Source organism: Periplaneta americana, chromosome 1 (assembly GCF_040183065.1).
Source record: "Periplaneta americana isolate PAMFEO1 chromosome 1, P.americana_PAMFEO1_priV1, whole genome shotgun sequence".
NCBI classification, from domain to species: Eukaryota; Metazoa; Arthropoda; class Insecta; order Blattodea; family Blattidae; genus Periplaneta; species Periplaneta americana.
In genome coordinates this window covers 207,155,619-207,173,162 of record NC_091117.1, presented here as the reverse complement: position 1 = coordinate 207,173,162, position 17,544 = coordinate 207,155,619, and the positions used below count along the sequence as shown (strand labels likewise).

The following is a 17,544-nucleotide window of genomic DNA, read 5'->3' as shown; positions in this document are numbered from 1 at the left end:
CACTTAGGCCTACATGAATTAATACTCCTTAGCCAAATGCCTGCCAGGTTTAACTAAATTTAAAACAATTGTAGATCAGGCACCGAAAAGAAAATATTTCATCATTGTTTTAAATTTATATATTTATTTGTTTTGTTTATTTATCTCTGCCGGTCAGTTACCGCTAAAGTTCAAGTGCTTTATCTTAGTCATGGCTGTCAGCGTATTAAACACCATTAATTTTTCTGCTGTCTCCTTTCCTCCCCGCCACAAATGTGACGTTGTACAGAGGCAGAGAAAAAATAATTATAAGATCTGTACATTTAACTGAAGCTGTGCTGATATACATTTCACGTAATTTCATGTCTATGTGTGCTTTCACTTGAACTTCAGAGACAGCTGATGGTAGTTAGAGAATTCCCTTGTTCCCAGTCTGAATCGTTGGGGTGTCATCGTGAGCCTAAATTTATCTATCGGTCGTACCAAAGAATCAATATATACGTATGTAATTCAATTTATATTGGAATATTTTTTACCCTTTGACAGCTGTACGCCCGCTTATATCATACCAGGGCTTTTTAAAATATGACTTAAGATATAATATCTAACAAATTTAGAACATATTAAATATATTACTTTTTATTTTATATACAGAATGCAGATAGACTATAATTTTGCAAGAAGTCATTGTTCAGCATAAATAATAATATTCTGAAAGACATCCTATGTTATAGAAAATGAAGTCACCGTTCTTTCCACAACGCTTGACATACTACACTGGCAACCTGATTACACAGATAAAATTTCGCAATAACACATTATTGGACATGGGCAATAATATTTTGAAAGATATATATTTTAGAATTAAGTAGTATATCGAAATGATAGCCGTCCAAATCTTGGATTTAAAATATCAGCATCCCAATCAATTCAAATGAACAAAAATAAAGAAAATGTAAATTAATGTCTTATTTTCAGTAGGCTTACGTATATTCACATACTACATTAGGAACATGACAAAAGTTTCATTGATATGCATACAATTCGTTTTTCCGTCTTTTGTATAAATATGTATATATGTTTAGGTGTGCTCACTTGAAAGCAAGTTACGCAATTATTGACAATATGAAAAACACGGAGATCTAGGTGAATGTCTGCAACTTTGAGCGACTATCCTTGAGCTTTATTTTACTACGGTCATTACGAATGCTAGTTGCACTGCAATGGCAGTTGCTTAAAATCGAATGGCATGTTACTGGCTATCATAAGAATATGTGGGATAAAAACATCTTTTCATTTCCTTTTGCCAGTTAATACTGTCACTTCTATTACGTTTGTCATCAGTTTTTTCACACCAATTCCTGTTCCATTGCATAGTTCTTGTGGATCAATATTTCGCAATAGTACTATTGGTGATTCAATATTAAGTATTAAATTATGTGTTGGCAATCCTTGTGATTTCAAAGAATTTAAGAATTCAGTTTGATAAAACACAGTCTGCTCACTATCTACAACTGTCTCGAGAAACACATAATACGGTTCTGGACTGCATAAGGATACTTACTGCATGGATAAATTGTCTAGATTTTGGCCTTCATGATGTATCTACAGTGTTATTTCATATCGTTTTGCTTTTTCCATGGCCTCATGAAAGTCGATGTTGAATACAACAGACAATAATAAAGAACAATTGACTATAGAAGATAGCATTTTAGTATTATACATGAATGTTTGATCGTATTTATTTTTATTTTTTACTTTTTTAATAAATTTAACGTCCATTTTAACAATTTTAATATAGCCTATGTTCTTCTCCTGGTTATGAAGGTTAAATGTGCAAACTTTGGTACATATTGGTCAAAGCGTGTAGATTTGTATTGGGTACATACATACATACATACATACATACATACATACATACATACATACATACATACATACATACATACATACATACATACATACATACATACATACATACATACATACATACATACATACATACATACATACCCACATTCACTTTTATATATTAGATGAATCATAAATAAATTCACGTGGTTCAGTAGAAAACATATGCTGAGCTGTAATACATTCTGTGATTACATACACAACAAACACTCCAGTTCTAATAGACTATCTCACTAGGCAGCCCATAGGTGGGAACCAGCTGTCAGCTGTGTACTCGACAATAGCACAAACACTGTGCACTTGTTCACACTTGAATGGCTCAACTTGTAGATTATCTTGAATGCTTACATTTACATATATATTAGGCCTATGCTGTATTCTTAAATATGATCATTTAGAATAAAGCATTATGAATATTGTGAAAAATTATCAACTTAAATTTTTTTTTCAAATGAATGAAGAATTTTGTTGGAAGCCATCAGGATTTACTTAATAACAAATGAATTGCAAATTTTCATAACTAAATAATATACTATAACTTAATTTCAAAAGTCAGTGATTCATGCACAGAAGTTTTGAAGATGTACAGTAATTTGAAAAGTAGATCTGGTTGATATTACATGACAATTAGTGCTTCAGAAGGCATAAGTGAATTCCAGAAGAGTCCATTAAATTGCAGTTAGACAGAATTATGGTCAAACACTAATTTTTTGTCAAATACACAGAACATGTGAAAGGATCTTGCCACCCCTCTGTATGAAATTATATTGTTAGTGTACACTGCAGATGGAAATTCAGATGCTTTGGATACATTATACCATACTTTCATAAACATTTAAAGGAAATAAAAGCTTGTTTGTTGGACATTTACCGTATTTATATGAAAAGAACTTAAATGTGTTATAAACAACCAGTTTTAATTTGTTAGAAATAAATTCTAAAACTTATTCTCTGGAATAGAAACAGATTATTAATGTAGTATGTCTATAAGATGAGTGGGTAATACAGTTGTATCAGGAAACATTACTTGCGCAATATCTTCCTAAAGAAGATCTCTTAAATTTGCGTTCGAGTGTTTACTTATAATTTAAAAGAACTCCTTATCTTTATTAATGTGATATACTGTTATACAATTCCCAGTTGAATTTGAAATTTTTTTTTTTTGGGAGGCAAGGTGATGAAATGTTATTCTTAAATTAATTAAAATATCGTTAAGAAAGTAGAGAGTGTGCACAGGATTTCTTGTAATTATCGTTTTTTACAACTGTAGCAACAGCAAGGTAAGTGCTTCATTATTTATTTTTGAAAAGAATATCCTCTTTACCTGGAAAGCCTTTTTTTTGTCTCGACTGTTACTCCAACATTGCATTTTTAAGGAAGTAATATAGTGTACTGTAACTTTTCATTATGGTGTTGTTGATTATTGCTTCAAGGGTGATTTCAAAAGAATTTTTTTTTTATTCACCAATGCGAAATGATAAAGCTTATAAAACTTCTCAATCCTTTAACATACTGTAATTCCCCTTCTTAAACATGGCTCTCCTGCTTTGTGGAGTGTCCATGTCACCTTTTATCTCACCACTTTTGTTGAACATTCGAATTTGTTGGGTGGTAGAAAAAGAATTCTCCAGCACGCTCGAAAATCAAACTTTTCCATGAAATTTAGCTTTGGGTAAGGCTGGGTTTATATCTAGGCTTGGCCAACAACCTGTAACAACTATTGATTAGTGTTGTCATGGAAGATGATAATGTCATATTGCATGCTTTTTAAAAGTGGAGTCTCCCTTCCACCTCCAAGAAAATTACTATTGATACCGAGCTGCAACAGTATTGTCAACAGGTACTCTGTCTTCGTTTGAGAAACCTTCCAACCTTCCACCACAATTTTTGAACTTTGAGAAAGACAGACTTCACCTCTCACTGAACTTTACAGTTCCAGTTTCAGTTGAAAATCTCTAAATCTACATTTAATTAGTAGTGATAGTGGATGCAACAAGTTCTCCTGTTCAGTCTGGAATTTGTTCAGCAGTTGTTATACGGGTGAATATTCTGAAATGGGTAAATGTATGTTCCGGCTGATTTAAGAAGTTTCTTGAAAATGTTAACTGATTACTTTTGCGTTTAATTAACTAACTCTCACATGTTTTAGTTGGAAACAAAGTATAAAAGAATTAATTTTAAAATTTATAATTAAAAAATAACGTCCAAACGTCAAAATGTAACTATGGTCGCTATGTCCCCAACTACATTTTACTCTGTTTTACTAAGTTTTTCTCGGAATGTTTCGATTTTATTTTATTTCCTCGGCCAAGATTATAAAAATAAATAGTTAAAATACTTTTGAAAGACAGGAATTGTTGTTTGTTTAATTCTGAAAGGACACAACTTTAATGTAAAGTTTGTCCCCAAAAATTTCGTAACACCGGTCCCTCGAAATGAAAGAGCTACACAAAAGACAATTTTGCTTCATGTGGTAAATTTTAATGGTTGGTAGTGATGAGAGGTCAACATGGCGCCAGTTGAAAAACTTTTCGTCCATTATCGTAATTTATTTTATTGAAAAATACAAAAATCATCGCTGATGACTGAATGTTATGTTTTCTATTGGTAACACCAGCCCCAGGTGGCATTAAATATAGTTTGTATATACTAAACTTTCGTAGTATATGCAAAACATTACAATGTTTGTAGACTAAAAAATCTAACCTCCATGATATTTTTAACGATTTATTTTGTCAGAACTATTGCGGAAATTATACTAATTTGTAACAAGGGGCCCTGTACCGTCGGTCCCTTTATTGTGGGACGAGGTTTCATTTAACATACAGTTATTAAAAGTAACTTCGAATATTATTTCATGTGATTGTTTATAGGAAAGAAAAAAAAAGTCTGATGATGAAAGTAGGAAATATGAAAGGGAGAAGATACGTAGGCAGAGGGCAAATATGATTGAAGAGGAGTTGCAGAAAAAAAGGGACTATGGCAAAGAATGAAAAAAAAAAAAAAAAAGAAAATAGTAGATATGACTGATCGTGAAAAAAGAAATGTTTGAAGACAAGTGAAATCTGAAGTACAGAAGTTTAGAAGATACCTTAAACAATGGGCTGTAAGGGAAAGATAACAATCCCTTGGCTTTTTTTTTAAATTAGAAAATCTCACATAAAAATTTTTTTAAGCTCAACTGATACCAGAATCTTCAATAATAGGAGCAAATGTAATCAATGTGAGAAAAAAGTACACAATTTAATATAATATATTTTTTCCAGTTTTGTTATTCATATTTGCCCATTTCAGAATATTCACCCATACATTCATAAGACGTGTTTGCTTTATCCTCCTTTCAGCTATCGAGGAACCAACATGGCAGACACTTTGCATACCGTATGTTTTAAGTTTCAATCAATATTCAGTGTACAGAGCAAACATGTCACTTGACATTTTCTTCAGTGAAATGAGTGACAAAATTGAGTTCTGTCATCTGTAACATTTTTTCATTCTCTCTTGACTTTGGTTCATCCTGTGTGCTTACACACCCTGCACAAAAACATGCTGCCCCTTAAGGAACAGCCCACCTACTAACTACTGTCTTCCTCCGACGAGTTTAGTGCTGGAACCTGAGGTATTCTTGCCATCAGTGCGGGGGGGTTGCAGGTAGATTCTTTTGTTGCTACAGCCAAGCCAAGCCGAGCCGAGCGGAGTGGGAAGTATTAATCTTGCAAAAATATGCAGTCTTCAGTTTGTAGTAGTGTGTGAATATTTCATATATATATATATATATATATATATATATATATATATTGTTTACCTAGGCCTATATGGTTTTGTTATTAATATATTAAATATATTGTTGCAATTTTTGCTCAAACATCTTCCTGATGTTAGCTATGTTAATATTATATGAATCATTCATATTAAATATTTCACCGTTACAAGTCATTTTTAAGGAAACATGCTGTGGAAAAGTTTTTGGTTTTATTCTATTGGAATTTTAGAATATGTGTGATTGGTATCGTGAAAAACAGATTCCTATAATGTAATGCGAAAATCATTTGTTGGTGATACCTTAAAATACAAATCAAGTAGTTTTACTTCTCAAGTGAGTTCAGCAGTACTGTATATTTAAATTGATTACTTTACAAATTTAATTCAATTCTACTAATCATTAAATTTTATAGTATGATTCTTCTTTTCATTTATATTATTGTAGTTGTATTATGATTTTTCTTTTTATTTATTTTATTGTATTTGTATTTCTGGTGGTGTGATGGTCTTAACTTCACCAGAATAAATAAATAAATAATAAATAAATAGATAAATAAAATTTTCTACAATACTTTCCGTCTATGAACACATAAGTACGAATGGTTGTATCTCTATCTCACCAAAAATACGTTAGAAAACTAATAGGCATACTGCTCTCGTAAATTGAGCGAATGTCTTCAGTATGATTGCACTTCCTTCCAGACTGCCGCTGTCACTGTTCCCTCCCACTCCAGTACTGTGCTAGACTAGTCGGAACCGCATTCCTCTCAGCACTAAACTCCTCAGAGGATGACAGTACATATTTCTACCATCGCACAGTGAATGTGTACTGGAGTTTTACTGTGTAGTTTCTTGAAGTAGGGCATTGATTCTCATGGGTCATGGTGTCCAATGCTTCTGCATGTGCCATTTCGGACAAATTCTGTTCCCTGATGAACATGCTAAAGAAAGTACTAACATTGGCATCAAATACCAGCATACAGTTGGTAAAAGACTAGTGGGATGGTAGTGCTATTTTGTACATTTATTTTGAAATGATTTCTGTTGTGCATGTACATGCAAAAATTAATGCTACTACGTGATTGTTTAAATATTTCAGTTTATTTTTCCTGTAAATTTCAAATGTTTGCCAAAAGAGCCTTAAGGTACGGTCACACGTCGCTACTTTTGCAGCGCTACTTTTATACTGCAGCTGCAAAAGTTGTGTGTCGTGTTCACACGTAAGCCAAAAGTAGCGTGCTGCACGCTACTTTTCGTGCTGCGCAACCCAAGTGCTGCAAAAGTTGCAACTGGAGGTTGCGAGTCTGTTCACACACAAGGCGCTACTTTTGCAGCCGCAGTCATGCTGCAGGTTCCCATCTCCGTGTTGACTTCTCAATATACATTTTGTGGTTATGTTCGCATTATTAAGAAACTCATGCGAAAGCTTCCTTATCTATTATTTGATTTTCTGTCGTATCTAGTATTCAGAAATTGACATTATTTTTACTATAAAGCTTTTAAAAACGCCTATATACTTAAATGATAACCAACAGTATATTCACGTAATCAATGTTGGCAACCCTCCTGTTTGGAACTACGCTACGGAAAATTTAAAAAATGAATTATATCGTCACCAATTATGCTCAGACTGTGTTGTGTATTTAATAACTGTTATAAATAATTTATTTTCATCACATTTAACATTAAAATATATCCAAACAATAAAAGTATCATTGACACATTTGGATGGTAACACTGGTCGCAACCGCAGCAAAAGTTTCAACAAAACCGATATCAAAAATGCTGCGGCTGCAACCCTGAGAACCCTGTTCACACGTCGCTACTTTTAAGTTGCGCGCAGCATGGAAAAGTAACGGGCAGCAGGTTCGGCAGGCGCTACTTTTTGGATTGCACCGTTGTTCACACGTCGCAGTACAAGAGTTTCGCAGTTTTTTGTACTGCAGTGCTGCAAAAGTAGCGACGTGTGATCGTACCTTTATCTTCAATTCTTTATTAAATTAAGAGCGAGAGGAGGTGACTTTTCTGCAAAATGTATTATAGACTTTTTTCTTTTCTTTTCATTTGTTGTATTCCATAGATCTTACATCAGCATTATACCTTAGAGATGTGGAACAAGTAAGAAATTATACAAAAATATTGTAGTAAGTAAATTAATTTAATTTACAAGCATAAGCAATCCATCAGTTGAGTAGAAAGTAAGTGTGGAAATATTTTATTACCGAATTCTGTTCTAAAATTTTTTTCTCTTGCCTCTTTCAATTAAAAATTTCTCTTTCACTACCGTAACACATTTCTGCTCTGTCACATGCGAAATGTATAATACTTTTCTTTGTTATGCTGCAGCGTTTTTTTTTTTTATTATTTATTAACTGAGAAGTTGAGTAAAATTTCAGTGTTGAAATTTGTTCCACAAGTTTGTATAGTAGACTGAATGAACATTGTGAGTGACTGTTATTGTAGAAAATAAGTGTAAGTTTATTTTTAATGCACCCAGTCTTCGATTGCTATAATTTTATATAATGTTGGCTGAAGCTGAGAACTAGTGGAAGAGTGTATATTTGGAGTTGTTAAGAAAAAGATTTTGTACATTTTAAGTACATTTTTTCTCCATATCAACAACAATATTCTTTTAGAGACTATTTTTTAAATAGAAAATCACACGATGTTTCCCTGTGTATGAAATGTTGTCTTAAAGCAAACAAAGTTTCATTACAGTTACGAAGTTTTCACAACATTGATGAAGTGAATTTTCATTTATAGCATCGCAATGAAGATTACACTGCAATACTCATATCTGATTAGCTCAGGTACCGGTACAGTAATAACAGTAATTTTGAATCTTGTTTAGGCCTAAAACATAACGAATACATATTAACGAACACACTAATAAAATATACGGTTAGGAATGTTTGAAACATTTTTTAAGTTTATTTTTAATTTCTTGAAGCTGTGTGGTCTGGCAATACATCTTATTCTTTTAATAATTAATAACTTGAGACAAGATACGAAATTTAATGCACCTTTACGTGATGAATAAGTCACTGGACTTATCAATATCTAGATTATGCTTTGAACTTGACCTTTCCATTGATTTGAATTATTATTATTATTATTATTATTATTATTATTATTATTATTATTATTATTATTATTATTATACTGCTGATGGTTTGAATCAGTAGGTCCTAGTACTTTTGAATGAATCATAATTCATTACTCTGATTTAATTTATTCACATCATTGCTACCGACTGGATGACAAGATAATTTCACGGTATGTATTCAACTAATTTTTCTTCTAATTCTTTTATATGAATTTAAAACATTCCCAACATGTTCGAGAGTATTGTCACCATTTGTTAACTAATTTTGATTATTCGATTTATTACTCTGGTAAAATCAAATATTGTCTTAAGATTTTATGCCACTTAGACACTGTTTTACACTTGATGCTCAGAAATTATATATATATTCTCAACTGATAGTTTTGTATTTATTGACATTCCGTATTCATCATACCTGTCTTTGGATAGTTGACTAAACAAAAGCATAGTACATTTGTTGAAGTCTGGAAACAATTTCTTCTTTTCTTTAATGGATAACTCAGTTCTGTAGATGCATTTATGTTGGAGAAAAAGGTTACATATTGAGATAACTTTTTCTACTGTTAGTATTTTTGCCTTTTGATGATTAATTTGCCAACAACTGTTAAGCATAGCACCATGCTAATGTTATTCCACATTATTTCTTGGTGCATTAAATTGGGTTTTAATGTCTGAGAAGATTATTTACGGTACATTCTTTTTCTCGTTGTTTACAGTATTTAATATTTGGATGAGATATGCATAACAATTGAAAAGTAAATTTCCGAACTAGACACTATTTCGGAGAAAGTAATTATTTAACAATACTCTAGAATATATATTTACATTTCGAAATATTTTTTTAGCTAATCAGCAAGTGATTCACTTATACCACAGTAATGACTGTTCTCCATTTGTTTTCATGGAGGTCACTGTGTAATGGTAGTCCATTAGGATAAATAAGCATATTCAACTTGAATGTGATCATTTGTTTAATTGTATTTTTCATATCTTGACATTAAAGTTGATTTATATTCTTATTTTGCTGTTAAAAATTTTCTTTGTGGTTAGAAATCTTTACTTTGTAGGCACTTACAGAATATATTGGTAATAATTGTTTATGTAGCCTATCACTGTTACAAACTTCTGCTCAAAACTATCTTGATTATTATGGCAGCACTGTGCTATTAGCGTATTAATGAAATGTATATTGTAAGATTAATCTGTCGAAATCATTTTTAATCAGAACTGTAATTTTTTGTTTTGTGATGTTTTCTTCGGTTTCTTATAGAACTTTGTCATTTATAAATGTGCAACATTTGTAATTCGAAATAAGAGCGACAAGTTAACATACAGGTGGAAGACAAGAAGAACTGATTTCTTTGGGAAGTTTGTACCATTCAAATGACAAGTCTTTATTTCGTTTTAAAGATACGTTTTGAAGATTCGGAGTACACTAAGAAGTGTAGAAAATGTATTAATAAAAAAGGTGAGTTTTGTTAACTGTAATTATGCAGTTTCTATATTATCCTCTAACAATATTCCGTAACTAGTTGAGAAATGTAATGGGAAACATTAATAGTTGCTTTATTTGCCAATAAAACATACGTTTTATTTGATGATTATTGAATTAAACATTACTTTTTAAAAATAATTTTGCAGTCACTACAAAATTCCGTATCTTTTCTAGTTAAAAATCCATAGACGACTTGTAAAAGAATAATAATTCATATTGATAGCATTTAAATGTAAGTACAAATAAGCATCCTTTACTGGTTACATTCCATATTCCCATCAGTCTTATTTCGTTCTATATTCAGGTCAGAATACGTTTACTGGTTTCATTCTATAGCATATTTCCTATCAAGCTTCTCTTCTATATTCAAATCAAGATACTAATGGGCACTATTCATTGGTTCTATTCCATATATTCGATAAAGGCTGGTTCACAATAAACCGGAAACGGCAACGAGAACGAGAACGGAAATATTGTTCCGGTTCCCGGTTTATTGTGAACCAGCCTTAAGGTTTTTATCTTTAGTTATATTTCTGACATTATTTAGATGAAGTTAAAGATTTCATATTATAATATCAGGCACAGTAGTATACTACACCCTACAGTAACTAGTTGTTGTGAATGTAGTTTTGTTGTACATTTCTTTTTTAATAAATTAAGGCCATTAGATTTTACATATTTCACTTTACGATGTGCTAACAGATACTATAATGTGAGACTAATTCAAATCTATTGAACATTGAATGTACTCTTGAAACATAGATTTCCTAGAGTTTGTAGAGATAACAGAATATTCATAACACTGGACCTTTGAATAGATATACTAGTTTTGAAGTATAGGCAATCAATTGTAGTTCATCTTTTCATCCCTGGCAGATCTTGTGAGATTTGTGGTAGACAAAACGAGTGAGAAGGATTTCTTCCCCTTGCTTTCTCTAATGAAATGCAAAGGAAGTAAATAAATTTTCAACGTCCTCAGTCCTAAAGAGATAGAGTTTGTGTATGTGTTCGCGTATGCGTGTAAGTGTGTGCATGCATGTTTTTTTTTTATTCATAATATTGTCAATTATACATTTTGCCTTTAAACTTTTAAAACTTCATTTCGGTTATTTTGCCGACTCTACACAATTCACAGCACTGTTAGTGATTATATTTTCTTCTTGTGCATGCACTTTGTAGTAGGAAAGTTAAGTATAACAGGAAATTTTCGTCCATTTGATGAAGAATGCTGTTCATGGAATATATTTAGAACTAAATCCGCTGTATGTAGACTTTGAAATGAGTGCAGTTAATGCTATGCAACATGCGTTTCCTGCTACAGAAGTGAAGGGTTGTGTACTTCATTTTGGACAGGCTATATGGAAACTGACTGAAACAGAGTTTCACTGAAGGCGAATGATGCAGACAGATGCTCGTCTGTTACTGATTCTGCTATTTATTCTAGTTAACGATATGGAAGACGTTTCTGATGATCTTATTGGACAGTGCCATCAGAATATTCAGGATTTAGTAACAAATGTAGAAACAACGTATATCAGATGACATCCTAATAAAGGAAGATATCACGAGGTTTACACCATAGTTATGAAATGTATACTCTCATCTATTGAATGGAGTTCATAGAACATAATTTCATGGAAGATTGGTATTCCAGGTTCTAAAAATTAATTGTTACCCACATGCTTCGATTTGAAATTCTTGGAATGCATGCAACAAGACCGAAGAGAGAATGAAGTACTTACTGATGATGCAGTTGTCGAGCAGGATTCTTAACATTTCACTACGTTACATTATGTTATTAATCAGATACAAATTGAACAAATATAAGATAAATACTTAGACTGTCGTTAACAATAACGACATTCATTTATACCTTAGTGCCATAAGTTACAACATTAAATTGTTTTCAAAAGTGGTGACTGAGACTAGGTATAGACCTAAGGATAAAGGCCCATTCTCGATGAAAAGGTTAACAGTAATGCAAAGATACAAAGATATTCCACCTCTCTCAAATCCATTTTAATATTATCCTCCCATCTATGTCTCGGCCTCCCTAAAGGTCTTTTTCCCTCTGGCCTCCCACCTAACACACTGTATGCATTTCTGGATTCACTCATATGGCAGTAATACTACATAGCGAATGTAAAGCACGAAAGTGATAATTGATAAACAACATAATGCCATTTGGTTGCACAGTAACACAACACTATGCACGTCATCTTATGTTTTGAAAAGCACACCAATTAGATAGCCACTGTCCGTGTGATGCACTCATGGAGTGGAGGAACGAAACTATCCATTACCAACACCAGAATTTCAGGTGAAATTGTTTGGACCTCTTTCCTGATGCATCTCTTGAGAGTCTCGTAAGTTGGAGATACCTATTGCAAACACTCGACTCTTGAGATAACCCCACAGAAAGAAATCACAAGCCACTGTATGTCCCCAAAATGTGAGATAATTCTGCCCACAAACACAGTTAGTAATGTTATCGTGTCTTGAGCGGTATGTATATTTGCCCTGTCATGCTGGAAATAAACTGATGTGAAATCAATGCAACGTCTCTTAATTCAGGACTGAGAAAAGTCGTCAGCAGGCCTCCATAATGCCCAAATTGACTGTGACTGCATTCCTGTCATGATCCTCAAAAAGGGTCCAATAATCCATACCAAGTTGTGACTTTTGTGCTGTGTAATGGTTTTTCATGGCGTTCGTGTGGTTTAGCAATACTCAGTATTGTTCAAAGAGTGCTTCGCCCTATATACTCAAGTTAGGAAGAATTTTCCTATTTTCATTCAGTAATTCGAAGTCTGTACAAAATTGTTTCCGGGAAGTATAGTCATGCTCGGATAACTCATGGGTCACTTGCATTTTGTAAAGGCAATAAGTTAAATCTTTATGAAAAATACGACACACACTTGTGTCATACATGTGTAGAGCTGCAGCATGTCTACATACTGAACGTCTGGGACTTGATGTTTTCTAGCCTCTACACTGTCCTCGACTTTGCCATTGACTTCTTATTCGTGGCACTTGCGGTAACATGGAATTATCGACTCACCTCCGAATTGTGTGCCATTCAGTGCCTCTCAATGTTAAACTGCTGTCGAAACTTCCGCTGAACATCTACCACACTCTCCGTACAATTAAAATATGCCTCAAGCACAAAAGCGTGATGTGCAGGGGTCCAACACTCCATTGTTACAAATGGCGTCCTTCCTGCTACAACCTGCCCTGCTTTGTTTTATCCTCACTGCGAGGCTTTACGTACTACCAACCATTGAAAGTGGTAGATAGTTTTTACCGGATCCTTTATACATATCTTCTATTACGTTTTCAGCTCTCGTCATCACTGTGTGTTACCATTATTAGTTGTAGATAATATCTTCTTAGTTAAAATGCCTTATGAAATGTAAATATGTATTATATTTTATTCTCTTTTACACATTCAGCCTTAGACATTGTTATTCTGTATTGCAGATCCTGTAAAACCACTAGGATCACCTGTTGACTCAGAGGATGTTGCGTGCCATATTTGTGGTAAGGTTCTCCGTCGCACCAGTCTGCGTCGTCATATAATTGATCGTCATTTTCCCAGTCAACAAGCACCATGCAAGCTATGTGGCAAGATTTTCAAGACCACCAACAGTTTGTCTACACATATGAACACCTTTCATAAACAGTACAGGAAATAAGACCTCTTATGGAGTGCAGTGTGATAAAAACGAAACTGCGCTTGATAAATATCATTATTTGTTAAAGTGATGTCAAAGGAAAGTTCTTCTCATCATCATGATTAATATTTAGGTTTTAAATTTACTTTGTCCTACTCCATAGCATTGGGGTCTAAGGCAACATGTCTAGGACTTGCATTATGGAATACATGCTAGTTCGAGTACTCATGGGGAAGGAATTTTCTTATGAAATGTCGTACAGTGTATGGGACCGGTGGCCACACAGCATCGTGTTGAATTAGGGGAGCTACAATACAGCAGCGTGCAAATTAATCCGAACACGACATATTTTTACATTTTCTGTCATTATTTGCCTCACAGCTGCTCATACCGCTATAATTGACATCTGTAGTACGTGTAATTCCATTGTTGAAGGTCTGTTGTTATTATTTTTTTTTATAATATGTGACATTTTGCCTGTCGTTTTGTACTTATAAGCATTTCAGTTGTGTTGAAGACTTAATACTGCAATCCTGTGTACATTCTGTCGTCTTCACAAATGGATACAACTCCACGAATACGGTCTAAAATTATAACATTAGCAGAGCATTCTTCTATGACACAGAGGCAAATTGCTACAGAATGTCACATCGGTTTGGCTACTGTTAATTCGATCATAAAACGATACAGGGAGACTGGATCCATCACACCCCAGAAAAAAGGAAACTGTGGCCGGAAAAGGAAGACTTCACCTGCAGATGATCGTTTAATTGTCAGGAAAAGTAAATTAAATCCAAGACTAACTGCTGTCGACTTAACCCGCGAGTTAATGGCTACCATTGGGGCGAATATTCACGTCACAACATTGCAGCGTAGGCTTTTGGAAGCTGAACGAAGGGCTCGTAAGCCTATTAAGAAGCAACTGCTAACTCCTGTTATGTGCAAAAAACGCTTAATGTGGGCAAAATTACATCAACACTGGACAGTGAATGACTGGAAGAATGTACTTTTTTCCGATGAGTCTCATTTCGAGGTCCACGGCCACTGTGTTTCTTACTTACGGAAAGGATCCATAAAAGTAACAGCAGCTCATCTCCAACAAGCACCCAGATACCCCCCTAAAGTAATGTTTTGGGGTTGTTTTACACATGAAGGGCCTGGAGCATTAATACCTATCAAGGGAATGATGAATTCTGACAAATATATTCACTTATTGGAAACCAGAATCGTACTCCAGCTGCAAAAATCATTTCCGGATGGCAGTACAGAATTCAACAAGACGAATATTCAGGTACTCCCCTGGCCAGGCAACTCACCCAACATCAACCCCATTGAGAACTTTTGGTCAATTTGCAAAAGAAGAATGCAAAAAATGGATTTTTCTACAAAGGAGAAGATGATTTCTGCCCTCATTGGTGTATGGTTTCGCGATGAAGAAATGAAGAATATTTGTGGGAAATTAGTGGAATCCATGCCAAATCGTCTCAGAGCTGTTATTAGGAATGAGGGAGGCCACATAGATTACTGAGGTATGTCTTAGATCCTTTTTTTTTATCCCATTTGAGTGTTTTTGCATAAGTAATTACGTTGTTCGGATTAATTTGCATGCTACTGTAGGTAGCGAAATCCGTTTAAGAAAACCAGCTATAACAACTAGTGGGATCATGCTAACCATAATATGATAACTCTGTACTGGTTGGATGATCATTCACCTCTGCTGAGGCATGAGGACGTGAAGCCAGCAGCCAACTGGCCCTTCATGAGCTTTCACACCACAGATTTAATTAAATTTATATTAGTTTCATGCAAATTCTGAATATTAATTTTTGTTGATGAAAGGAAGGCAAGACTTGGCAAATAATTGCTCTGAAATTATGTAATCATCATCACTACTACTGTTAGTGCCACTGCTGCCACCATCACCACCACCACCATCATTACTACTTTTTCAAATGTATGCATATTATATTTTTGTATAAACCTTTATAGATGAAATGCTGTAGCATGTAGATTTATCTTAAGCAAACAATGTTTCTGTTACTTATTAATTGGATGCATTTGGATGTTTGTAGAGCATTAGCATAAATATACACGTATATAAGACTCTACCACTTTTAGTTTATATAGTGTTGTTCTCCTCTCAGACATAACCTTAAAATATACACGTATACACGTATATAAAATCGTTTGTTTCGAGTTACTGTATAAGCTCTTAATGAAGATTATCATTTATTTTTTCACTTGTTTTTGAACATGGTAATTCTGTATGTTATGAAATATGGATAGTGGTATTATGTAGACGTAATGTAAACCTAAATGATTTTATTTTCTACAGTATTATACTGGAGAGATTTAGTTATAGCTCTGAAAATTCTTAAGTAAAATTGAATGTGCATATCAAATTGTTGAACATTTTATTGTACAGAGTGGACCAAAAAATGTATACACCATTTAATTGCCAATAACTTTCAAATTAATTGACGGAAACTTCTCATTTTCGGTGAAAGTGTAGCTTAATATTCAAAGTATTGAAATCATTGTAAGTGTTCGAAGTGGTCACCATTAACATCCATACACAGGCGATGCTGCCAAACTGCTGCACAAACTACTGACTGTAATGTGTCCAGTTGGATATCTGCACAGGAATGTATGATGGATTCTAGTAGCTCGTTCACTGTAATGTGTCCAGTTGGATATCTGCACAGGAATGTATGATGGATTCTAGTAGCTCGTTCACTGTAATGTGTCCAGTTGGATATCTGCACAGGAATGTACGATGGATTCTAGTAGCTCGTTCACTGTAACGTGTCCAGTTGGATATCTGCACAGGAATGTACGATGGATTCTAGTAGCTCATTCACTGTGCGTGGCTTTTATCAATAAACGACGTTCTTTAGTGTCCCCCATAGGTATGAGTTCAGAGGTGTTAGGTCTGGGGAACGTGGTGGATACTCGACAAGATTATGGTAGTGGGGTGGTGGACTTCTGTGGTGAGCAAGTGAATTGTCGTAACACAGCACGGGAGTTCGCTGGATTTGTTGGTGTTACAGGTCATCCAGAACTTTGTTTGTGCACATCTTTAACACAATCTTCGGCTTCAAATTTGCCTCGAATATGCGCAATTGTTACACGTGTCAGTGGCTGTGTTGGAAAACTCATTTTGCCATTGACGTTGAACCTCATTAATGTTTTCGTACTTAATGTACCACTTCAAAACTGGCTTTCTTTCATCAAATGTCAACCTTGCTCCAGCCATGTTTACTCACATAACCAACATGGTGGCAGTTGCTATCTAACAGCGTATTCCGAATCTCACCGGACTGGTGGACAACAATGACGTCACATTGCAGCGAAATAGGATTGAAACTACTGGAAGGATCGATGGCTGTCATGGCGACTGTATAAGTTGTTGTCTGTGCTACGCTAGCAAAATTTTGCGAAATTTCCGTACTGCCATCACGTTCAAAGAAAAGAGAGCATAAACAATTTATTTCTTGAATCAGTAGTATTACTGGTCCATTGACATGTTCGCTCATAAGCCATTTACATATTGTTTTTACATTGTGCTCATTACAAACAATACAGCAGAACACACCGCCATGACACAACAATGCAAG

The 17,544-nt window shown here is 34.1% G+C and overlaps 1 protein-coding gene across 15 annotated transcripts in view; it reads left to right on the top strand.

The window, feature by feature from the left end:
• The window catches only part of LOC138706671 (modifier of mdg4-like), a 243,974-nt gene that overhangs the window by 69,299 nt on the left and 157,131 nt on the right, over positions 1–17,544 (top strand). The window contains exon 6 of one of the 15 annotated variants that reach the window (XM_069836339.1): positions 13,734–16,044. The exons of the other annotated variants lie outside the window; for them this stretch is intronic. Coding sequence (XP_069692440.1) covers positions 13,734–13,948 — 215 coding nt within the window. The 3' untranslated portion in view covers positions 13,949–16,044. Of the gene's footprint in view, positions 1–13,733; positions 16,045–17,544 lie in introns of those variants that run through there. 15 annotated transcript variants of the gene reach the window in all.